This window comes from Pezoporus flaviventris, unplaced genomic scaffold (genome assembly GCF_033815535.1).
Source record: "Pezoporus flaviventris isolate CSIRO_AGI_PZ_B2104156 unplaced genomic scaffold, CSIRO_AGI_Pfla_v1 ptg000055l, whole genome shotgun sequence".
NCBI classification, from domain to species: Eukaryota; Metazoa; Chordata; class Aves; order Psittaciformes; family Psittacidae; genus Pezoporus; species Pezoporus flaviventris.
The window spans coordinates 6,914,643-6,941,198 of NW_026892603.1; the positions used below are offsets into that span (position 1 = coordinate 6,914,643).

Sequence of the window (26,556 nt, forward strand, 5' to 3'; positions counted from 1 at the left end):
TTTTTGGGTCTTTTTTCATATCCGCTACTAGTTGTGAGTATCCACTCCATTGGGAGCCTCCAGAGATACAATAGATGCCAGAAGTACCTTATTTGGGAGTGAACTTAAAGTGGAACGAGAGGAAAAAAAGTCATCAATGTGCTTTATTTGGGAAGGAATCTGTGGCCTTTAAGAAACAGAAAGGGAGGAGAGAGGCCGCAGAGTATTAAAATATTGACAAGGGTAACAGGCAGTACTTCACTGTTTGAAAATACGCAGAAATGCAAGGGGAAGGAGCAGTCAGTGAGCCCTCTCATAGCTGCCATGGTAAAGGTGACTGTGCCCTTCAGAGCAGTTACCTCTGCAGTTAGATTGGAAAGCAGATATCCCCAACCTCGGGGAATAACTTGCGGCAGGATAAATATGCCACAAAGATGAAGCTAGCGGAAATTGAATCCAGAAACAGGGAAACTAAAATTAAATGGAAAACAGTCTGATAAGGAAAAGTGAAAGAATAATCAGTACATGGAGACTAAAAGAAAGGTTTTCAAAAGTTATTTCAAGATGCAAAAGCTTCCCCACTGTTTCCTATTTGCATTTTAAAGTAGTTCGATAGCTTGGACTCAACTAGAAGAGGTCTAACCTGCTTCAGGTCAGTTCAAAGGTGACACAGAAGAGTATTCAAAACATGTTTGTTAAAAAAGTAAACTTCGCTGAAGTTTAAAGTAAACTTTCCCATACTGTTGCTCCAAGAACTGCCTGAGATTACTGTAGCTGAAAAACAGAGGAGGGGGCAAAAGCTCAGATTTATGGTATTTAATAGTGTATGTGTAGGTATTTTCACATGGTTTTTTTTTTTTATATACAATAATAACACCCCCATTGGTTGTTTGGATCATTCATACAGCAAGAAGGAAGCAAAAAATGTTAAAAATTAACTGTACAAGCTAAGTACTTACTACTACTTCAAAGTCACATTAGAACAGAGCGACTCTAAAGACGAGAGTGTTCCAGATCCAAGTATAACAACAGGCGGAAAGTGCCAGAAAGGTCTATAACAATACTAGGGACGAAGATCAGGACCTAAATCTAATCAGCACACCATTAACTTCAGTGCACTGTTACTCGCAAGCACTCGGTGTCTGGTGGTTGAGCACAGCATTTGATTTTTCCCAGCAATCCCATATGCAGGGACAAAGCAGCTTTGCCAGTTATGCCATGGTGCAAAATAAATGAAATTTCCTTCTTTGTCCTTTGCAACAATTCCTGCGTTTCCAGCCTAGCCAGGCTTGCACTGCTGCAAGTGTGCAACAGGGTTTAATTACATAGAAGCCAAGATGAAACTGGAGGGGCCCAGTAACCATGGAAATTAGAGATCAATGATATAATACTATATGTTTATAAATCATCCATAGTCCATGTATCCTTTTGTAAAAGGCACATAAGCAAGTGAGATCCAGGCAGGGTGCTCTATTTATTATTATTTTCTAAAATCAAATGTGATTATGCTTCCTGTGGGTGACTACTTTCCTGTTAATATTGTTGTTTTCAAATTGTTCAGTACAGTATGGACTAGGGGAGATGACTGTGTTTGGAAGAGAAATGTAAAGCTCCTCAATATAGGAGTCATATAAAGGAGTCATATAAACATAGGAGTCATTTAAAGCTGCATATGAAGGCTGTAGAGTGAAAAGTGCTGCTTCTTTCAACCAAACCCCTTAGTAGCCGCTACCAGGCCATGCTACATCTCATGGTGTGCTTAGGAAAAGGTTATGAAAGCATGTGCACCATACACAAAACACAGTCGACATTCCTAATTCTTTTTCCAGTTAAAAAATCTTCATCATGAAGCTCACTGTGGCAATTATAATTGGAAGACTGTCCCAGATAATGATGATGAGGAACCCGGTGGAGGATTTGAAATCATGTAGTTGCTTTTCCTGTTGGATAGATAAGACAATTTTCCAACTGAGCATTGTTTATCTTCCTCCTTTCTTTTTAAAAGAGGCAACTAATCAGTTTTACTGAGAATATTTCCCTCTGGAAAGTCAATAGTCATCAAAATTTAAACTCTTCTCATGCTTTACTATTCTGGTAACTTTTGACTTGGAAGAGATTTCCATTAATATGTATTTCAATGTTTTGTTCTAGTTTGTTTCCAAAATGACTTTGCCAAAAATGAATATTGAAAGTGGAAAATGTATTTTTTACATTATTTTACAGCTTCAACTAATGCAAACGCAGAAGTGACCTGGTTTATGTTTCACTCCATCATGAGTTTGTTTCCTTTCAGTTGGGAATAATAATTTTAAAAAGTCTTCCAAAAGACACAGAATCTCTCTCCCCAGTAGTTATGTGTATGAAAGGCAAAGTGTGGAAAATTATGAACCATTTCAGAAGAGTTTATTGCAGCGTTTCAGCATAGCCAGAGAGTGAATGGATGTAGGAAACTGGATGATATTCTTGAATAAAAATATTGTTATCTGATCTGCATGGAGAGGATAAGAGGATAACTGATTTTATGACAAATCCTGCTTTGATAGCAATTACATAATAATTATATAATTGCCATAACAAATCCCTGGCTTATGACTTCACAACAACATTCAGCATCTCTCCAGCTCAAGCCTGTGCTTGCAGAGCTCTTGCAGTGAAGTCCTGTTTGAACACAAGAGGTGCCTATGTGTTAGCATTCCAGCTTATTTCAGCTTTGGAGGTCATCTCCAGAAGATTCCAACTTACATGATCCCCGTTTGAATCATGGAGTCATCTTGGAAGATACAAGTTGGTTTCCTTGGGAATGAAACCCAACCAGAAGATATTCTGTGGAATCCAGGGGACATTCAGCCCATTGGTCAAGAGCACCAGTAGTCTGGACTAGAAATGCCTGTACTTAAATGGGGGAGATGCAAACTTAAACAGGGGAGATTTAGGGTGGATATATGAAAGAAGAGTTGTGAGGCACTGCACCAGGTTGACCAGAAAAGTTGTGGCTGCCCCATCCCTGGCAGTGTTCAAGGCCAGGTTGGAGGGGACTTTGAGCAACCTGGTCTTGTGGAAGCTGTCCCTGCGCATGGCAGGGGATTGAAACTGGATGATCCTTAATGTCCCTTCCAACCCAAACCATTCAGTGATTCTATGCAAGACTGGGTGTTAAGACTTCAGCCTTTGTTGGTTTTGTTTTTTTTTTTTTGCTCTGCAGATCCACTCTTCCTGGGCTGCACTACTTAATGTAGTATGGACATGGCTAATGAGAATCATCACTACCCTGAGTATCAACAAAGCACAGTACCCAGAGTATCATCTTAAACTGATGTCCATTTAAGAGGATAGATGAGGCCCAGGATTTTCTGAAAAAGCCCTGTCCTCCACAGATGCAACCATCCCGTGTGAATTTCAGTCTCAGTTGCTCTATTACTTGCTGCTCCCAGTGCATCCTTGCTCAGCAGGTTGAGAAACTGTGATTATACCATGTCTGCCCCAAGGCAGCTTACAAGTTGCCCTAGTAAGCAGCAGGCTGCTTTAAACGTAGCTCTGGCGGCTTATAAAGTGCCTGATTGAGTTGGTCCTAGCAAGATCTGAATGTTTCCCCAACCACCTCCCACTGAGGAGCAGTACTTCCACAGCGTGTGGAGATTGCGCTGGTCTGCCCAAGACATGAAGGGAGCCGCCATGTTGCTGTGGTGAACCTGAGTGTGTAGAACTTGTTTGCCCATGACATCAAGCTTAGTTCATCCTTCACTCCAAGCAGCACCTGGAAACATTTTTTTCCACTGGTATTTTATTTTGACTATGAACAGTCTGTACTTGAATGATCTTTCTCAGATTGTTTTTCTTACAACCATCATAGTCAGCCTCTAAAGGTAGAACACATATCCAACCTGCTTGAAACAGAGGAGGAAGGCAAGGGTTTAACCTTGAGGATCAAGAACCCCTCATGACAGCCATCAGACTGCTGCTGAATGTGAACTCTGAGAAGGGATGCTCTGAGATGCGGGGTGCTCTGTCATGCAGGCCTGGACCTCTGGTGGTCCAGATGGGGATCTGTTGCAATGCACCACAGCTCCTCCTCTACCCACACACATTCTTTCCAAAGGAAGGCAACATGGGAAAAAAATAGCAGACACCATGGCCTTGTCTTAATGTGCACTCAGAATACAATTTGGGTGTGTATCGGAGGCAAGAAGTAAATCTGACCTCTGAATTAGATGTATAATTATTAGCAACTGTGAAGCACGAGTCTGTTTCCATGAGAAGCAGGGTTCAGATCCAGCAGGAGTTTGGAGATGGGAGCAACAACCAGTCACAGGAGCAAAATTTTGCCTTCATAAGGAAAAAAAGCTCCTGGCTCCCAATTGATCTCCTTGCTTTCACTGAGATCAATGATCATTCTGTCTCCAGGAACAGCAGGTGAACCCAGCAAGGGGGTGCAGGCTCCAATCTATGTCAGTAGGACAGGCAATTAGCTGAACGTGCTGGCCTACAAAGCACAGCTTCTGCACCAGCTGCCTTTTAGGAACCCTGCGGTAACAGTCACTTTGCTGAGCTTCTGGAAATACTCCAGATGCAGACTCTGCCCCCCAAAGGAACAGCACTCCCATGCTTGGCTTTGCAGTCTTAATGCTCTTTTAGATTAGTGTTAAATGGCTGAAATTGTCTAGGTTTAAGAAAGAAAAACAACTCCAGGACAACACGAACCGAGGTTTTGCCCCAAAAGCCATCACACTGGCTCAAACTGCCATCCTGCCTGGGCTATCAACAGCACTGGGGTTGAGCTGCTCTACCAGCCTGGTAGTCAAAATCCTCATGACAAAGGTACAGAAGACCATACCAATGAATTTCTCAGATATTTGCTAAGAGCAGAGGAAAGGTGAGACAGAGTTGCCTGAAAATGGAGAGGAGCTGCAACTGCAGGGTGTGCGCTGTTGACTAGAACACACAAGATGCAGACGGGCTCCTTGGCAGGCACTGCTCAAACAGCACGTTTATAAAAAGCATGGAAGGCAGCCACATTTTAATAGACTTTCTCCCTGTCCTTTTTTTAATCTTAACTTCAAAGAAGAGGTCACCACAATTCCTTTTCCCTGAGCCTCGTTCTTGGAAATATCTAAGTCACACTCACAAAAACCTTCAAAACCTGTACACTACAAAAAATGAACTGTGCGTGATCCCTGCAGAGAAGGGTCAGTGTTCTTGACCAGATGCTACCATCTCTTTTATTATGAAGATTTTCTCTACATTTGGCACTTAAAATCAGTCACTGGGAGAGGGATGGAGAAGGGGACCAAAGGGAAGGCAGCAGTCAAAATAATAAACAACTTGGTCCCTGCAACAGAATGTGTCCTTCTTTAAATGATGAGAAAAAGACAATGTGATTTGTGTTCATGAAATCAAGTATTTTCCCACTAAGTCAGTATTAACATTTTTAAAAAGCTTTAAAACATACGACCAGGTTTTGTAGTTAAAATGGGAAAACATTTTAAATTGGAAATGCGAATTTAATCCCCTCAATTAAATGTAAAATATTTAAATACTTAACCTGATTGCTGCCAACTGCAATTTCCTATAATAAGGAATTATGAGGATAGAGAGTAGTTCTTAAAGGCACATGATTCACATAAACCACCAAAGAGTCAGGTCTAGAAACTTCACCTTCATCCACGTATATCGCCACTTTGCCACTTCATACAGGTTACAACTGAGAAAACTTCCAAGTACTGTTTTTGATGGGGCATTAGAAAAACCCTTTCTTTTCTCTCCATGTGAACAAGCTGGTAAGTGTCTTATTAACAGCAGCTATGCCAAAAGGAAAGTCATAGGAAGCATCTGACATCTGAATTAAAGAAAATTCTTCTGGAGAAACTGAACATCAATCTCACCCAATGTATCTCTTTGTGAATAATCATTTTGTATGTCTATGCATGTGTGTCTATGTACATATGTACACATATACACACATACATAATAATATATATCTACATTCTCTGTTTAAGTACCTGAATTTATGAGACATTTCTGTTGCCCTAACTTTTTACATGAATTTTGCTATAACCTGTAGGACGAAACCTGTTCTCAGTGATGATGATATAAATTACAACAACTTTGCTGTAACCCAAGTTTGTGCAAGGAATCTCTTTTTCCTTTCAGAACTGCTTCCTTGTGTGTGTGTGCATAAAATATCTCCTCGCTGAGGCCAGTCTATAGGCCCCAACTGGCAAGTGAGCTTCATGGAAGTTATGTGAACTCACAAGGCCGTTTTCCCACACATTTGGAGAAAGCAGCAGATTGAAAAACACTGGTTGCTGGCCTACAGCTCTAGCATTGTATTGTGAATTCCACCTCAGTCCATTTTAGGAAGTGGTCATTATAAATTAACTTCCTCTACATCTCTCTACTTTGAACTGCTCTTCAGTTTGTAACTAAAACTGTATCTACAGAATGAAGTTTTATTTTTATCTGACTTTTTCCTTAAATGCTGCATATTCTAATTTCCTCCTCCTCCCTCCATGGCTGGCAGCAGACCAACTGTTTCATTGTATTTAGAGGAAAGAAATAGCCCACTGAACCTTCCCCAGATCACGTTATAAGGACTTAAAAAACTTTGAATAAATCAAAATAGTTATTTAAAAGTAAATGAATACACATTTGTAATATGGCCTTCCAATGCTAACGATAGGTCTGATCTCTGCATAAATAATTCATCAGGAGACAAGTAAGATAAAAACGCTGAAATAGATAAATTCGTACCATTTCCAGGCACTTTGCTGTAGCCATCTCTGGCAGCAGTAGCCGCGCTTGGCTCCCTGCACAGACGGTCAAAGGAAGAGAGGACAAGCCAGAAGGTGATTCTCAACACTGGCCAAAGAGCTCCTCTTTCCCTCCTCTCCTATGAGCAGATGGAAACTAGGATGACTGGGATTGTAATTAAGAACATCAGCATGGATATTTGTATTTGAAAAATTGCCTGCTTGGATCTTCTGGCCTGGCCTGAGCCAGGGTACCATCAGGCACTTACAAAAGCCACCTACAAGCCCAGGTTGGATTTATCCAAGATCAAGGGAGGAAAATCTCAGATAAGAATCATCCCTCTTCTCTGTTTAACCCAAATTTCATCACCTTAATAATGTAATAAACATGGTAGAAGATGCCTTCTGTAGGTCAGACAAGTTTAAGATCAATAGATACATACAGGGGGAAAAGGTAAACAGAGTAAGGCAAGTGTTGCTGAGTTACCATGTTCTCAACAACATTCCAGCCATTACAAAACAGACCCTCAGTATTTTTAAAAATTACATCAAAGTGCCACACTGGCACCTCCTCCCCCCCCCCTTCTTTTTTTTCCGCTGCCAGTGAATAGCATAGGAAATTCTAATTTCTGATGTCACCAGTGCTCTCACCAAATCCCAGTGTGGGGATGCCTTCTCTCATCTTCTAATGCTCTGGCAATGCCTAGGCTGATCCAGTTTGCTGAGATGTGTTTGCACAGATTACCTGTTCTATTACCAGTTTTGGAAAAAGTTCTAAAAGAGTGAACTCTTCTCTTGGAGACTGACATGTTACTGGGCCATGATTTCCAGATTAAGTGATATATCAGAAGAGAACAGTGTTTCAAAGGGGAACATCCTCAGCATTATCTTCATAGCTCATTTCTTTGGGGAAGCAGAATATTAGTTTGCATGCAAGACAAAATACCTTTTTGAAGCAAGATGAGGCAGTAGGTGCCAGAAAGGCCTTGTTCAGTTAATTGCAATTTAAACCCACAATAATCTATTTATAAATTTCCAAGTATGATTTTATCCTTTAGTTAAACTACCTCATCTGTTTAAGAAGGGTGTACTAGCTGGCCTTCATTCTTCCTAACTTTTTATTTTGGAGAAAATAATCTTTGGGTAACTAGGTTGCTGTTGTAGTGGAGATGCTAGGAACATTTTTCCTACTCTGTGGTATGATGACAAGGATATACAAACCCATCTAATACCACAGTTATTTTTAGTTATTGTGCACATATTCGTATAAATAGCCAGAGTTCCATTGCCACAGGAGATTCTTTCAGAGCAAGACTTATCTGACTTCTTTGTGATGCCTGTGGTGAACAGATCAATCTTGGGATGACTTCCTCTTCCAGGATGTCTTTAGTGTTTTGGCCTAAAAATCCTCCTTTGCTTTAAGCAGGGTGAAATGGCTCAGGCAATCTGCTAAGATTGGCAGATCACCAGAAGATGATCTTGCTCAGTTCAAAGTCTTCATAGGTAAGTTGTTTTCCAAGAAGACAGACCAGGAATTCAGCGCCACCCTATATTCTCAGAGGAAGTGTGTTAGGTCTCTGTCATTGCATGGCTAGTATTGTAGGAGATAGGAATGGAAGTTGGTCAAGTTGGCATTGCTTTTTCCCACAGGGTATTGATGTGCAACATCCTTTTCTTCTTGAAATGCCTATCTACCAGAATATGCCCCATCCCAGAAGCAAACCATCTCTCCAGACCCAGCTGCCTGGAGTAGAGATCAGGAGACATCGAACTGATGTTTCTAAATTAGGGTGCAACTTTCTTCCGAAGCAAAGACAGCCACTGGAGGTGGTGGTGAGGTCTTAGTCTGAGAAGACTTACAGGTCTTAAACATGAAGGTGAACAGTTTTGTCCAAAACCTATCACCCTGAAAAATGGCTTTATTCCTAGAGATTCTCTCAGATTTCTACAGATCAGTAGCTAGACCAACAGTCTGACCTACAAACTTTTTTATGGAAATAACTGCAACACAATTAGAGATAATTTTGCTAGCTAGCCTCTGAGAAAACAAAAATACATCAGCAATCTCTGTTCATTCACTCTATTTTTTACAGCGTTTCTAAGATTTAAAATTTGTCTTCAATTTATGATATTAATATTCAAGATAAATCCTAATACTGATTTCTACTGTAAAGCATTTGAGAGATCTGCAGGAAAACTACATTTCCATTTCTCAATCAACAGCCTCTTATTTGATGCCATTAGAAAAGCTAGAATGGCAACTTCTATCTTTGAAGTAGTTATTTTCACTTTATCATTGAGTGGATTCATATACTGCACACAATGTGCAGTAAACATATGAAGAGGAATAAATTTTAAATCCCTCTATTAATCCAATATCAATTCCCAATATGACACCTTCCTACTTTACCTGCCCTCAAAACATGAGATAAATTTCAATGTTATTTGAGCTACATCAAAAGAGGGAATATGTTGACCCTGTGCGTCCAATTGTAGCCACAATTATACTAAGATTGATACGTAATATCTGAAAGTACTGTAATACTGCTTGAAATAAAATTTGGCAGTCCTTTCTGGAATAAATTTAAGGCAAATGTTCTATTCCACACTATCAAGTAGAGGGAGAAGTGTAAATGTTTTTTATTTGAGAGACAACGGAAGGAGAACTAGCCAAACTACAAAATACATGAAAGTCAACTAATAACAAAAAGATCCTTTGATTCAATTGGTAAGATAAATAGTAAGTCTTTGACAAAAGCCCTATCTAAACATAGACAAAATTGGAGTTACAGGAATCTAAACTGTCTTTAAGAGGAGAAAAAGCCAAGCAGATGCACCAGTAGTTTCTAAAAACAGACGAAAAAAGAAATTGGAGTACAGTTTCCAAAACATCACACATTGCTTAATTTTCTTAAGGAAAACAGACAAATAGCAGATCTCTTCATGGAAAGGGTGATGCAGTGGTCAGCAAAGTTTTTTCAGTTCTAACAAACATAAGTTACTTTAAGTAGTAATTCCCTTCTCACTGTAACGGTCCATTTCACCTGAGCCTTTGTCTTCTGAACCCATCTGCTTCAGACTTCTTTTCCAGTGTGATTTAGATGGATGCCCATAGCTGACCTCCCAGAAGAGTTACATGAACATTTGGATGTGAGTGGCTACTCTCACTGTAATGCTGATATCCACAAACAGTTGGATGAGGGATGTTTATAATTGAGGATCATCTTCTTTTTGTTTGCTTGTGAGCAGTTTCTTTTATGTTCTGTTACTGAAGTACATGTGTCAACTGACTTAAGAGAACAGCCTTGTAAATTAGATCTTTGATCTCAAGAGTTTATTTTATCTTTGCAGCAAAGAAAAGTGAATTGATTTGGCTGGCAGAACTAAGCACTCTTGTCTCTGTTCCACAGCTGCTGCATCCTTCTGGGGTCATCATAACTTCCACTTCCACCGCTACTCTTTTGTTACAGAATTAAAAAAGGCTTCTCCAACATCTCACCATAACCTGCAGTACAACGCTGAAAGCTTTACAACTCCTAGTTTATTATACAAAGCATGCAGCATGTCAGACTGTTTTACTTCTGGAGAAAGGATGTAATTGACAAGCCACTGAGCTGCAATACAACAAAGCTCTGTGAGCTACCCTCATCAGAAAGTAAACTTTAATAGAATATTCACCAACTTCTGGGGGGAGTAAAACACCGTCTAGAAAGACCACTGCATGGAGGGCTGCAGACTAAAGAGAAGTTCCTGCTCTGAGATGTTGAAAGGAGTATGTGATCCATTGTTACTATTATTTATGTCAATGTATGGAGGCATTTGCATGAGGTACTGTGGTGCTACCTACTCCACGTACACAAAAAAGAAGACTATAGGGCATAATACCTATACAGTTTCTGATTCAGGTCACCATATGATGGTGTCATCATATTCTTACCACTTGCATTTCACTTAGTTTCCATATTTTCATAATTGCAAATATTACAGAAATAACGTTCAATGAAAACTGCTTTACATGTCCTTTCTCCAACCCCTTCCTTAGTTTGGTGTAATTTTACTACATATTTTTCCTTCTACACTACTAAAAGAAGTAATGAACACATGAGAACCTTGCCATTTCCTACTAGGTAAATACCTGTAAAAAAACTAATAATTTTTAATAGCTTCAAAGTACTTGCAAGTAGAATAGCCAGTCTTAGTCAGGAACTATTGCACCCACCATAGAGGTTGAAAAACTTTCCATTAGTATGTTTCAGAAAATAAAGTTTAAAGCGTTATTTTTTTAGGATTTCTACTGAATGATTAAAATCACTTATACATGGAGGAAAAAACTCTGGTTTAGGAGGGACTGCATGCACAGGAGTCAAAGTAGCACTTTGGATCTTACTGGTTTTTCGATCATTTATCTGACGCATGCAGGAGAATTAAAAGATCCTTACTTATTAGCATCATATAGTCAAAGAAAAAGCTTTACATACCTGCATGCAGAACCTAAAATGTGTGCTCCAGAACCGAACAGTGAGATACTGTGCCTAGATCAAGGTTACTTCTTACGCTTCTGGCATCTGAAAATGATGAAATCCTAGGTTGACAAAAATCTCCATTTCATTCTTCGGACAATAATGCTTCCGAGCTAACTGACTGTCCACATCGTGGGAACAACATAGTGACTTTTCTCCCCTTCCAGTAAGCATGAATACTTGGCATTGCTTCTTTTGAATGGCTCTGATTCAGACAGAAGTAGGGCTAAGAAAGGGCCTGTGGGAACAGAACCCTCTTGCAGAGTGGACGTCTCTTTTCAGAAAAGTTTCATCTGTGTGAAGGATGTTGAAAAGAACGAGGTAGTTCTCTCACAGACTCACTGGACATAAATATCTAGCTGGTAAAGAAAGAAGATGATCTCAGTGGAGGATACACGGAGATCAATATTTTTCCTTAGTTTAAGGAATTTAACATATTGATGGGAAAAAATCAGACCTAATATACCTCCTCCTAGCTTTGTGAGCTCATTACAGAACCCAAAGCTTAGCACTGTTGAAGAGCTGCAGTACAGCAGGTGGGCTGAACAAACCCAGCTCCACTTATTAAACCTTCTTCTTACAGCACCAGACTGGAGCCTGCCTTTGGAATATACAGAGGATTGCTGTAACAGACACTCTCTAGCTTCAAAAGGAAATCTGGCTAATTTGGAATTGCCCTGTCATCGGCAGAAGAGTTGCAGTTAGCTGAGAAGGGAAGGACTTACCCTAGGAATTGCACTTCTGGTTCCTCTCCATACTCGATAGGCTGAGCAGAGAAAATCCAAAGCAAGATGAACTGTCATGTCATAACAAAAGGGTGGTTGTGGGGAGGACAGCGGTTTCTCAAGTACAAGTTGTTGGGATCAACCCACTTATCTTGCCCAGGAGACTGCTTTAGTGCTTTTGTGAACATGAAACAGGTTCCCTAGCTAAAAATGCAATGAGCTATGTGTTATTTTTGAGACACTATAATTACCATGGTGAATATGCTGTTTGCCTTTTCCTTTTAGTTGCTCCAGGGTCAAAAGCTCTCAGCTGTGACCACACAAGTGTATATTTGCCACCTGCAGGACTGCAGTATCAGGGTTTGGGTCCTACTTTAGAGAAAACATCAGAAATGGGATCTGTAACCACCTCCTGGCATGGCATTTTCTGGTTCCACTTCTGAGTTTGTCACCGGGGAGTTGTCTGCGAGGACCAGCTCCCAGTCAGCTTTCTGTCAGGCTGCTCTGGATGCAATTATTCTTTGATTTACCTTCGTACATGTGGGCTTCACTCCCCTTTTCCTATGCTTAAAATTAGACTTTTCCAGAGCCTGTGTTTACAACTCTTCCAGAGGAAATAAGAAGTGTCTTGTTATGTTTGATTTAGTAGAAGTTCCATAAGGAAGCTATCACACAACACAGAGTACATCTCTTGCAGGGAAAATGTAGAGAACTGCAAATGAAACTCAGAATCTCCCATCAGCTACAGTAACTCTAAGTAAACTATTTAGTAAAGGAGTGCAGGCCTAGTAATACTTCCACTCATGGCAGTGACAGAGCTCCCATTTGCAGCTCTTCACTGGCCCAGGATCACACTTCTCTTTTATTATTAGTTCTGGAGTTGACAACCTGTCTTAATCCTAACATTAATGACATCAGCTATGAAATATCTTTCAGTTCTAAATAATTTACATATCTATGCATAACACAAGGCAAGCAGTTCTATTGAAGTTCTCATTATTATATACAGAAAGGACAGCCAGGCTGGTTTACTATTTTGATATCATTATTGATTATATTTGAATAGGTTTTAATTTTTTTTAAAAACTGACTATATTCTTTCATTGGTGTTCAAATATTTGATTGACAACATATGGAACCATTCAGTATTTGTTGACACTGACAGATACACAGATCTTCACATATATCCTATGCAATAATCACTTAGCATGAAAGGTTAAACATCTTGCACGAGTAATTCACATTTTTTTTATGAATTAAGACTCCTTGAAATCTTTAATTTTCTGAAGATTTTGTGCCACCTTCATATTATCAGTAGGCACATAGTAATATCCATAAATCTTACCAATTTATAACAGTTTAAGTGTACTTTTTTTTTATCCCAGTGGAAAGAAATTTACCTTTGCTGTCTGGATGCCATTAGGCTTCAATCCACTTTTTATGGATGATCTCAAGCAAGGGATAGGTTTGTTCCCCAGGCCTGGCTAAAGAGAGGGCAGTCAGTAGACACATTCCAAATACCCTTGCTCATTACTAGTACTCTTGTTAGATGTAGATTTTACCCTTTACAAAACATGACGAAGGATGAAGGCCAAATGTTTAACCTACCGTCCACATTTCTCATCATGGGTGAATACAACCTCCTCCCTACTCTCTTTTGCTTCTCCTCTTCTTTTGAAATGATGCTTGTGAGTGTAACAGAGCACAGTTCTGACAAGATGTAATTATTTTAGATAAATTAGCTAACTTTTGGCAAGAAATGAATGCACAAAATTACATGCCAAGTCAGCTAGCAAAGAAAGAACAAGTATTGTGAGTTTGTTCAGTCTTCAACAGTGTTTTGCAGTTCTGCTTCTAGACCAGCTGAGCTGCAGAAACATTTCAGATCTGAAATGGACAACTTGAATGGAAACACGCTATTTGCAGAATGATTAATTTTTTTAATGATTAAATATAAATCAATCATGAAAATTAGATTTAGTGCTTCAGGTATGTGTTAACTAAAAAAACTAGCACACAAACCACTTCTAAACAACTCGGTAAAATCAATTCTTCCTTATAAGAGTTGTGAGTACTTCCCAGCTCACAGCCATAGGATCCTCAGAGCAGAGCCATGGATAAGACCTAGACCACCACACAGAATACATCAAATGAAGTGCAATATATTTGATCAAAAGGAACCCTATTTTAAATGACACTGAAAAGATTTCCAAACTGAATTTCCAGGTTCAAGCTCCCATGAAGTCTGAATGGTCACAGCTACAGTAAACAACACAGGTGAACCTGAGTAACAACTCTCACACATAAGAAATAACTCACTGTGATTTAGCATGTTTTTTATTGGACTGTAGAAGAGATACTGTCCCTGAAACAATAACTTCAAAACATTTATGAGCACAGCTGTCAAAAATATTAAATACATACACTTAAAAAAATCTAAACCACAAATATTTAACAACCTAAGACGTATTCACAATGTAATTTCTCCATCATTTACAGTATTTCTCTCAAAAACTATAAGAGGATGCAAGTCTGAAAATATATGTATCTTAAGCTAGCACAGAGCATAGAAAATATATGAAAATATCCACTAATGTTTGGCACAATATAAATATTCTACCCCGAGAGAAAAAACAAGTGTTTTTTTTGTGTGACACAGATCATTATTCATCAAAACTCATGCCACCACATCAGGGAGCTGCTGCTCGTGCAACAGCAGCTCTGGTTTTAGTCGGGGAAAAACATGCTTAAAGCTTGTGAGCAGGGGGGACAGTGGTCTGTGAGAATGCATGTTTAGGTACTTAGCCATTTAATTTAGCTGGATAAGAAACAATGTAATGTTTTCCTGTTGCTAAACATTGCCATGTGTATCTCTGGCACACAAATTGAAAAAAGAAGGGTGTGACCATTAAAAGTACGTGTCCTGAGATTTCCTTCTTCAGGGGGCAAAGAGGTTAAAATGGAAAAGCTGATCTGTGTATAAATCAGGAACACATGTGGTAATGAGAACAAACAGCAGCCAACACGCAGGAGGCAAGGACTTCTCCAGGCACAACATGAGATGGACAAAAATACCATCTATTGGAAAGGGAGCAGAGCAACTGATTTTTACCTTGAAATTAGTAAATTTTACCAGTTCTATTAAGTCTTCACAATTATTTAAGTACTCGTAATGAACTCTGAGTTTTAAAACTTGGTCTAACTGAAAAGCTGTCTGTTCAGGAGTGCAAAGCAATATTGCTTTAGTGTTAATACTGGTTTCTATCTGTAGAAAATCAGAGGTGATCTTAACACATGCAACAGGATCTATGTGTTTAGTATCTGAGTGAAATAACAAAACAGTGCAGGCGTGTGTAGACTTCATCTTAAAGTTATGAAATGTTTGTGTCTGTAGCCTACCTACTGGAAGTAGATAGCAACAAGCAGTCTCAGGCTGAAACAGTTTTGCTTGATTTCTTTTGAAATAACCAGAATATTTAACATCGTTAAGTTACGGTTCACTTAAAGCTAAGAAATACAACATGGTTGTGAATAAGAATCCTTTTCACACAATTCATCTGATTCATCAGTGGTAGTCCCCCAAAATATTAAGTCGATTAAGTCTGTATCTTCACCTTAGGACTTTTTCCTTGACACAGACAGAAATACTAAAGAAAACATTACGGATCACAAAGCACTGAATTTTCAAGGGTAAAGTCATACCAAAATCTTGATAAATTATCATTGATGTCGTAGGTGAGCAATCGGTCAGGAACGTCATTACGGGTGCCCTGTACTGCTAACACATGTGGTGCTAGGGCAAAGGGTACGTCACTCAGAAGATCTGACATGAAAGGGCTGCTTTCCAAATTTTGACTCCTTTCATTTCCCACCTCGGCACTTGATACACTCAACTGCGATCGGTGCCCTGTATTTATCTAAAGAAAAGAGAAAAGCAGAAATTTAGACATCATGAATCAGGCAGCTAAGGCTTTGTGCTTAGAGCCATCATGACCTAATACTAATACATGAAGAAAATAAAATAATAAATAAAAGTAGTTTCAGAGTTTGGTTGAAGTACATCTGAAACAGCAGTTCCTAATTCATGTCGATATAGTTTTTTGGGTCAGGTTGACTTGAATTAACGCTAAAACAACAATGGATTTTTTTGATGATTAGTAAGATTTCTCAACCTATTGTTACTCTGCATTTATGAAACCCCTACGTTTGGTGGGACTTTTTGTCATAATGTCCAGTCTTGCTTAGGGGAAATGACTTGCATTAGAACTCCTTTTAGAAACTGACGAAGCTCTGTCTTTTGTTCCCCTTGTGCCTTTTCAGAAGCTGTCCAACAAAGACATGACTGATGATTATAAAACACTCCTATCCCAGTTATTTCAAAGTATTAATGATGTTGCTTTCCAAATAGAAATGAAATTGCAAAATCGGAATAGCAACAGGAATTGCAATATATGCATTGCCAAACGTGTGCTTTATAGGAAAAGTCAACAAAACTTAAACAAAAAACAAAGCCCCCAAACCCTTGAGTCAAAACCAACAATAAAATAAAATAAAATAAAATAAAATAAAATAAAATAAAATAAAATAAAATAAAATACCAACCCTGCTGTATAAAAGCCAATATAATTTACAGAAAATACCAGCAGATAGGATGCTGGACCCAATATACTTGCAAGCTTTGATAATGGCCTACCAATATGACCTTATTAAGTGTCTATCCTAAAACTTCTATTGTTTTAAAAACAGAGACAAGACTATTTATTCTGCCTCTAGAAATCAAATCTAACTTTACTATTTATAGCAATAAAATGCTATCCAAACTGATAGCTCTCACATCATCTCTAGGAATAAGATGTTTGTAATATGGACTTTTGTTTTGTATAAGCACACATACGGGAATCTGCAGTAATTTCGTCAAAAGTGATTAACAAGACATGTCAAAGCCAAGAACATTAGACATGAATTTCTGATTGAAGTTCTGACTTCTTCCTTTCAACCCTCCATACACAGCACACAGCCAGAAAAATCCAAAGCTTATGCTGTTATTAGGGAAGGCCGAGCACTGAAACCTTTAAAAGCTAATTTGGTACTCAACTGATCATAAGAGTTAAATGGATCTAGTTGTATGGACAGTGCTAAATTTTTCCATGATTTTTAGGGGAGCTGTGCTGCTCAAGATCTGATGTGTGCTGGAGGTGACTGTTACAGAGAACCTGAGGTTGTAGCTGTTTGGCAGAAGGACAGTTTGGGCGGTGAGGTGGTTTGTTTTCTATCCTGGGAGTAACTAACACTGCTAAGCATTTAGCCAAGTAAAAGTCACTTTGTCTGCTTCTCAGAGGAAGGACTGGATTTGACTTGAATGCAACCTGAGCACTACTCATTCCTCACATAACCCAACATTTCATCTACTAGGTCAGATAAGCAAACATTAAACCTTCTATTAAACTGTCAACAATGAAATAGATAATCTTGCCAATCTATGTCAGTTCAGAGTCAGTCCTTAGGTAACTGAGGAAGCTCATGCCTGCGTATGTTACTGGGTCAGAATAGGTTAGTGGTGCTGCCCACTCTGAAATGGACCCTCATTTGGCAGCTTTTGTTTATACTTATGAAGACTAGAAACTTAAAGCTTAAGATACACTTCCTCAAATCAGTAATTGTTATAATGTAAAATTTCTTAAGGTTAAGAAGTTTTATTAAAAGGAATGACTTCTACATGTAAATACTATCCTTGTTATGATCCAGTACAAAAGATGAGTGAGCTCAAAGGAGTCAAGTGAAGAAAGCATCTTTCTACTGAGCTGCTGGGATTCACTTCCCAGTAACAGAGCCTGTTTGACTTTTCCCCATTTCTTTCAGATCACCCTCTGGCTAGTTGCTATAAAAAAATTTATTTTATAGATATGAAAAAGGAAAGAGTAGTCCCATCTTTGTCTATTCTTCTAGGCCACTTCAGAGCCCTCTGGAGACAGAGTATGTCACTGGGTTTCTCCTGCTTTAACAATATTCTCTAAGCTATTGTAATACTGACATGTCTGTACTACATAACCCCTGAAGGTACAATTTACAGATGATGAAAAGTCAGAAACACTGCATAGTTCTCCTACTGCAGCTTTCCAAGCTCTGAGAAAAAAAAAAAACAGGCAATAGCACCATAAGTCTGTAAGTTCAGGAAAAACCCTAAAACGTCTTGTACTTGTCTGTTCTAATCAGCACAGTTATCTTCAAGTGGAAGATCAGCAGCTCCCACTTTAAAGGGGATCTTAACTTCTATAGCTGCTGACTGATAACAAACATTTAGAGGAAGTCTTCCTTCTTGTCATGGCCAAATAGACTCAAGGTGCGCATCGTAACAAAATTCATAAACATCTTCTATGGACATATGCTTTTGCTAAGAACACTGCTACACAGAACATTTATGTTAAAGATATTTATCTGAAAACTCCCACAATACTTCAAATAAGTACTTAATTTTGTAGCTGTTGTATACTTAAAACTTCCCTTAATTTCTACACTGCACTGCACTTTCCTTCTTGAAAGAAATAACCTGTGGAGAATTTATGGAGGTGCTGGTATTTGCTTGTGTTAAATCAGTCCCATATTCTGAAGGGGAGAGTGGAGCCAGAAAGCCCCAAATGAAAAAACAGGAAAAGGTTACATCGCGGAATCAATTAGACGAGATCTTCAAAGACCATTCTGCTTCCCCCCACTCTCACATTCCAGGGAAAAATGATCCCTCACTTGCTGTCGTATTCCCATAGCTCAGATGATAATCAGAAATCCCTAGAATCTAATGTTTATTTTATTTGGCAAACTATACTTTTATGAACACCTGTTTATATCTTTATCGTCCCACAAGCTGGATGAACTCAATTTACAATGCAAATTGCACTATCATGTGGCAAAAGTAACTTCAAAGAAAGAAAAAAAAAAAATGGAGAGAGCACAAAGCATCTTGGATCTTTCTTTTTTCCCCAGAAACTTTACATTTGTTAGAAGGGTACCAAATGGGCAGCCCCAGAAATTAAAACCCTTTCTGCACGCAGGAGATACCATGTATTACAATGACAGAGCAAGAACCAGCTTTTCCTTCTCTCAGGTCCCTCTCCACATTTCAAAGCAAGACTGCAGTAAGGAAGGATGAATTACATTAGAATTATTTTACTGTTCAACATTACTTAACGATACTCAACCTCTGCATAGTGTTAGCAAGGTTCTTAATAGTCTGTGGATTCTGATCCTACTTGAATAGTCAAAACAGTATCACAAATAAAGCCCAAAATGGCCAGGAGCAACATAGTACAGAAAAGTCAGGAACAAAGAAAAGTGTCAGGTCAGTATAACAAATTCCATAAGCTGATCTTGGATCCAACAGTCTTTGACTCCCAGTACATCCAACCCCTCCCGAGAAGGTCTTAGGCCCAATATGACAAGATCTGTTTACAGCATAAATGAGAAAAGGACTCAAGATTTCCTATTTCAGTTTCACATATAAACCACTACTATCTATCAAATGAAAATGTGTATTTTTCACTATCTTAAAATGTTCACATTCCTTTTTCATTTATAGCAAGTCACGTTTTATGTTACTATTACTGTGCTGACATCCCAAAAAATAATGCAATGGGAAAAATACAAAACCTGGGAAAGATGATTCTTTAATGCAGAATGCATAATCTAAATCTGGTAGAAAAACTCTGGACAAAGTTTACCTGGAAACTTAACTGAAGATAGGCTGCTGTAAAACTCTGTCATGTTTGCAGTTTAAGTCCTGGAATATTCTGGAGCCCATCCCTTTATCTAGTACACAGTGTGTCACATGTGTTATGGCATAAAGACACCCTTTAAATGGGGTGAGACATATGCTGGAGAATCTGCATAGTGAAAAAAACCTTGACAAAGCCAACCTGACCATCAGGCTTTTATAGTGACTGTGGTAATGTAATGAAGAGCTGGACACACTAGCAGAGAGCATCCATCTCCCATCAGTGCTGAGATTGCCCAAGCTGGTTACAATGCAGACACCAGCACAAAGCTATGTGATGCAATCAAAGTCAAGGTTATGAAATGGCTTATGTTTTCATGCATGCATTCTTCAAGCATATATAGAACTGCAAGCCCTAGAGAATCTGATATCCCACATTAGTCACACAGGTTTCCACTTAAATGCCTAACTTATTTACCCAGAATACAATCTATTCAGAGCATAGTCTCTGGACATTAGCTAAATAAAGCACTGCCAAATGCTATGACACACAATCCTGCTATGAGAAATACCAACTGAATGGACATAGAAGATCACCAAATAATTTACATTTCACCAAGCATCAGGGAGTCAGAAAAAACAGGTAAAATTACAGAAGGTATGGTAATCAAATTTAACTTAAATAAGCAAGGCGTTTTCTTCATTCCTGGTTTGCAATCCAAATGAACAGGGATAAAAGAAACAGTATGTATACATATATATATGGTAGTTGGCCACTAGATAACAATTATGCTCTGACAGCATGGGTGCTATATGCTATTTCAAAACTAACAAAGTGTATACTTATCCTCTAAGGCAAATTCTTCCTTTTTGCTCAAAAAAAAAAAAAAAAAAAGAGAGAATTTCTCAGCTGCCTTTAAAAACATCTAATTTGCTGATTTGCTGCATCTCTGTCTGCTAACCATAAAGCCTGCCAAGAGTCTCATAAGGAAGAAAACATGCATAGTTTACAATGTGCTGAGAAGCTGGATTTACAGCACTCTGAAGAAGCATCAAAGATCAGTGCTAGCATTGTTGTAATCCAAACTATCAAACAAGGTTTTCTAAGAAGAAGTGACTCATTAAAAGAAATTTCTGTAAAAGAAAAGGAAGGGCAGGGAATTTTTCCAGAAGCAGACCAATTTCCCTTAAAAAGACAGCCTTGAGAAACAAACAGTATATTCAATCTTCTGGAATATTTAGTAAGTATTCAGCAATATCATAATTATGACAGAGACCTACAGAACTACTGGTGATATAAAAATATTAGCTTTATTTCACGCAATTTTGTGGTATTGCAGGAAACTGTATCATAACGTATCTCAGTTTTTTTTAGCATTATGCAGTTATTTCTGATGTATCTAGAAAGGGAAATTGTTTTAGGTGATTGTTCTTCCATTTGTGTTTCAGTTGATGCTTTTTAGGGTATTCACTGGGCTTTTTTAGACAATTTGTAGGAATTGCAGAGTGAGCATCTCCACTGATGATAATGATTCCCTTTTCAAATCAGAACAGTAATGGCAAAGTGAAACAAAGGAGGAAAAAAACATTATTTACAAGGTGCTCTCAATGTTTAGCACTTCTTATTAAAAAATATAAGCTAAGAGAAAGGATTAGTAAAGGAGATTAGCTGGAGGTGGGGAAAGTGTACATGACATGATAGTTTTTAAATGCCACAAAAAAAAACAACCCAAAACATCAATAACACCCCACCCCCCCCCCCCCCCAACACACAACACACCAGTGGGTATCCTTACAGAACTGTAAGAAAGGAAGAAACACACCCAGACAAGCACAATACAGATGCCCCTGAGATGCCTCAGAAAACCTTATGTGAGTCATGAGAGCTGCTGTTCTTTCTAGTCTCACTCAAAAGTTTAGTCAGCATCCCCTCCAGGGACTCAAGAGAAAAGTTATTTCTCTCTAGGAGAACAAAAGCAGGTGGAAGTAGTAGCGCCGGAGACCTTGCAGTGGCTCATTGCTGTATCCAAATGGCTTCTGGTCACTTTCTTTCTTTCTTAACAGAAATGCAGTGAATGGGACTGTAATACTAGCCTAAAACTGGTGTTGTCAGTGGTTGCAATAGGGCTGACTTCCATGCCTGAAAGCTTCAGGCCAAGACTGAGTCCTTGAAGAGGCTTTCAGAAGCAAGAATGGCTGTCAATGGAAATCAGCTTTCCCATTTGCTTTGGGCTCTTGTTTCCAGCTTTTTATGACTCTCATTCTGTAATACAGCAGTGATTTGTCTTTCTTAAAGAGCTCCTGCTACCTGTAAAAATTTTGTGTGATTGGTAGGCAGCATGATTTTTCTCCATTTATCAACATAGCTGTTCAGAGTAAAGCACAACCAGATTTTAAACTAAGCATTCAGGAATATTTTTACTGATTTGTGGCATACTTTTTTGATATTTTTCTTTTTCACTTTCCTCTTTAAAGCATGCTTTTCAGCCATTTCTTAGACTAGAACAGAATCAAGGTCAGGTTAATGTTGCTGAAATCTTAAAGAAAAAGATTCTAAAGAAACAGTGAAAAGTACCTCTGACATTCTACAGTTTTTCATTATTATAGCAAAGCTCCCCACAGAGTATCCTGGCCTGCAAAGAACAGTAGGGGAATCTTTGCTAAACCGCATATTCAGTATCAATAATGATGTACATTGTACATCCTTATTGGCATTAAAGCAACTAGGTAAGTGCAATTATTCAGAACCAGCTTTTTCTCTAATGATTTGGTATTTTTAAATGAGAATGAACTTTCTGTAATTACTACATGCTCCTTGCCCTCCCAAACAGCTAAAACTGGTAATGTCTGCAGATGGGAAGAACTGTGAGGTTGCCATTTGAACTCTGGATACTCTGAATGTTCCATGGTTTAAGTGTGTTAGTTTCAGTATCCCAGTAAATATGAGAGATGCCTCTAGTTTTATTTATGAAACACTTACAGAATATAATCCTACCCTGAAAATTATTCTCAAGTACCACAAAGGGCTGCATTACTAGTGTCCAAACAATCTCATTTGTTCATCCTAGGAAAAAAAATCACATTTTTCTTTGTTAACAATTTCACAAACTCCAAACAGAACAAGATTAAGGTTCTATTTTTACTCAATCCCCTATAATAACAGTTGGGCACAGGAAATATTTGCAGGGGGATGGTGATAAATTTAGCAAATATATTGACCTTATAAGCAAAACTGTATAATGATATTTTTATACCTAATTCCTACTTCTATTTCTTCACTCCTAATTCCTATTCACTCCTACTTCATTCAATAATTTTTTTAAAGACAGAGAACCGTAACATCTTAAACACGAGAAACTATAAAATTAAACAAACAGGGACAATATGCAACATGAAGAAAGACTGCAGAATTAAAAGAAAGCCGAAATAATAATGAAGCAGAAAAGGATTCTACATTTTTATTAAAAATGCTTTATTACCCACCATAACTAAAATAATTATATTCTTATCTGTCCTTCTATCCCAACCAATTTTAACATTTTCAAATCTGATAACTGAAGAGCTGTACCAGCTGTGCCCCCTCTGCAGCACGCTTCCTGTTCTTGCTGTCTCCCTGTGCCTCTCTGAGGCCCCTGAGCTTACAGCACTGCCCTAACAGGTGAATTTTATACCACGTTCTTCTCTGCAACATGAATATTGTGATAAGAATTATCTCAGAAGAAAGAGAGAGGTGTGTGTTCAGTAAGGAACAGTTTATCTAGTTCCTCCTTTCCTCTGAAGTACTATGCAAGCTATTCATAGCAAAGACCTCATACATTATAATAAGCAACATGAATAATATTCAGCACGTGTTTCTACCAGTGTCAGGAAATGTTACTAACTAGGCAGATTTTTCTTTTCTGTAGCACGTATGCTGAAAGATTAAAAAGTTCAGGAAAATTACTATAGTAAGTAAACTGCTAGCCAGAAGAACTGTAATTGAAAATGCAAGCAGCTCTAGACATCCAGCAGCACATTCCAAAGCCACAAATCAGATGTGAAGGGCAAGTCAATATATTGCAAAATGAATAGAGAAATCTGATAAATGCTGATAATGGATTTGTTCTGTAACTTCAGCGTCATCCAAAAGCACAAAGTACACACATTTATTTTCCTGCTACCATCATTCCTGATGTAATAGGAACTCGGGTAACTTTTCAGTATAGCCAGAGAATATACAATTTTTGTAAAACTTTAACCGCGTATGAAATTGACAGTATTTAAATAATCCTTTTTAATTTAGCAGCTACATTTGATTGATGCAGTTAGTGACAACAAGATCTGAGTTTCTCTCTACTGCTCCAAGCAAAAAAAAATATCCTGAACACTTTCTGGGAAGCTAATATCCTGAACAGAACAAGCTTAGACAAACTGGGTCTCTGCCTCCTCCTCTCTACCTCTTGCTCCCAAGCCCCGCAATTGTAGAAGCTCCAACATAGTAATCTGTTGTGGCAGGATAAAGATGACAGTTTCTCTGAGATGGTAGCTATCCATGGAGCAGAAGCTCTAAAAAAGAGGGATAATTGTACATTCTCTCATTATTGTACTAAAATGCATGAAAATCCAAGTACTTGAATAGGAAAGGAAGCTGTCTAGTTAAGAAAAGAACTTAGACAAGTGAACATAAAAAGCCAGTAAGGAAATATTTAGCAAACATGGTTTCACACATTAAAAAAAAAAAAGTCAATAAATTTTTCAGCAAACTGAAACAACTGGGAAAAGCTGCATAAATCAGAAGTTATTGTTTCAAGACATCTCTCCTTGAGTAATTGAGGTCGTCTGCAACATCCGTGAAATGTCTCCATAGAATGTAAATAGCAGTGAGCGGAAAAAGACAGAGGGATAACAATTTCCATCTACAATGAGAGGAAAGGAAAAGGAAATTATCTTGGATTTGATTTTCAGAAAAAAAGCTAATTAAGTAGAGTGAACAGCAAAGAATTACTAGTCTGAACCCAGGAGTTCTTCAGTGTTACCTGCAAACAACATCCTCAGCCATGCTTTCAGAAGTTCTGCTAGGTAACTAAGCCCCTGTATCTTCCTAATGGTCTCTCTTCTCAGTCTTGAAGAACATAAATGGATTCTCAGGCAGATATGTGAATAAAAATTGCTGTACTAAGTGCTTTGTACTGAGATTTTTATCATGCTGCTTAAAATCCAAGCATGTGGCAAGACTAGCAATATGTCCTGTTTACAGATGTAAAACATTCTAATGCCAAAACCAGTGAATGAGGCAAGATTCTCTTAACACAACGTCCCACCTGCTTGAGAGATTCAATTCAGTGAGAGAAAGGAAAGATAGGTGTTTGACTTTATGTTCCTCCATATGCAGTCTGTACTTGAAGCAGCTGCCAAAAGCACCTTCAACAAACAGGTTACCAGGAGCTGAAGTTTGTAAAGCTTCAATGTAAAAATATTAAGAAGACTGAGTTGTCCCCAGCACCTACTGCTCAGGCTTCTGAGATGCAGGAATAAAAGCAGTAAAGGATCAAATAATTAATTAAATAAACATAAGGAAACAAATATTGGTCATTTACTTCAATTAAGATGGCCTCTAAGGTGGCCAGAACTCGATTCTCTGCCAGAGGAAGGTAACTGTACCATAATGAAAAGGAAGAAGGGTACTTTTTTTTTGTTTTAAAAATAGATTTGCTTTTATCAAGCAGGACTACTAATTGCATTACAACAGCAGAAAAGCATTCTTAAAATTTGTAATACCATGGAAGCAAAGAAATTTGCAAACAAATGATTTCCATTTTATCTTGCAATTTCATAAAGCGCTTTATAACAAAATTTGACTATGTACTACCCAATGCACAGTCTTTCACAAATCTGGTATGACTAAGGAGTGGTGAAGCTTTGGGGATTTAAGGCAGAAATTACAGCAGCAGCACATTGTGGTGAAAGGATCACCACACTGATAGAAAGTACAGAAAAACATATTCCTGTCTTATCAATACCAGCATTTTGGACTGAAATGAGGCAGTTTTCATGTCATATTTTCTTTCCATTAAAAGGAGTGCCCACTGCTATTTTGTGTTTCTGTTTTTCTGTGTTTTTTTTTTTTTTGGGGGGGGGTGTTCTTTTGTTTTGTTTCCCCAGAAAGTGGCAGCAAAACTAACCTATAGACATTGTTATTTTCCTTACTTGGTGTTTAAAGTAATTATTAAGAAACTGCCCTATGCTACAGTCTTTTAGCCACCATTTTATGCTAATGCATCATGCTGTAATTATCACTGTACCATCAGGCTGTATTAGCACACAGTCTCATCAAGTGATGTATGCATTTTAGATCAATTTTCATATTTGGAGAGCCAGAAGGGTTGCTCCCAGAAGCAGAATGACTGACCAATCTATTTGTTGACAGCAGCAAAGTGATCCAGCATTACCGGCTTTTAGTCTGACTGCATGTGTTTGGGGAAGAGATACAGGATAATCAGTAGTTTTATCTGGGGATTAAGCTGGTCAGAAGATCCCAAAATTAGAAGAAGGCTAAAATATGTGATGAGAACATCTGGGCACCCAGTTTGAGCTGCTTCTGCTACAAATAACCATTCAATGCAACTGAGTAAGAATGCAATTAAGTCAAGCATATAGTGAGTCTCCCCAAACTAAATAGGGAGTCTCCCCAAACTAAATAGGGAGGTATGCAAATTGTGCTTCTGTATACATGTGCCTTGGTCACTATTTGGAGCACAGATTCCTTTAGTAAAGCCTAGCTCTCAAAATGAAGAGGCTTCCAATCAGGCCAGTTTTACTACTTTATGAACTTCGTACATGGGGGTACACACATTGCCATATATAGGCATCAAAAAAAATGAAAATATACCATGCTTGTGTGT

The 26,556-nt window shown here is 38.3% G+C and overlaps 1 protein-coding gene across 2 annotated transcripts in view; it reads right to left on the reverse strand.

Moving 5' to 3' along the window:
• Positions 1-14,293: 14,293 nt before the first annotated feature.
• UMAD1 (UBAP1-MVB12-associated (UMA) domain containing 1) overlaps positions 14,294-26,556 on the reverse strand; it is an 82,327-nt gene continuing 70,064 nt past the window's right edge. For both annotated transcript variants that reach the window (XM_061469286.1, XM_061469287.1), the window contains exon 4: positions 14,294-15,887. In XM_061469286.1, coding sequence (XP_061325270.1) covers positions 15,630-15,887 — 258 coding nt within the window. In that variant the 3' untranslated portion in view covers positions 14,294-15,629. The remainder of the gene's footprint in view (positions 15,888-26,556) is intronic.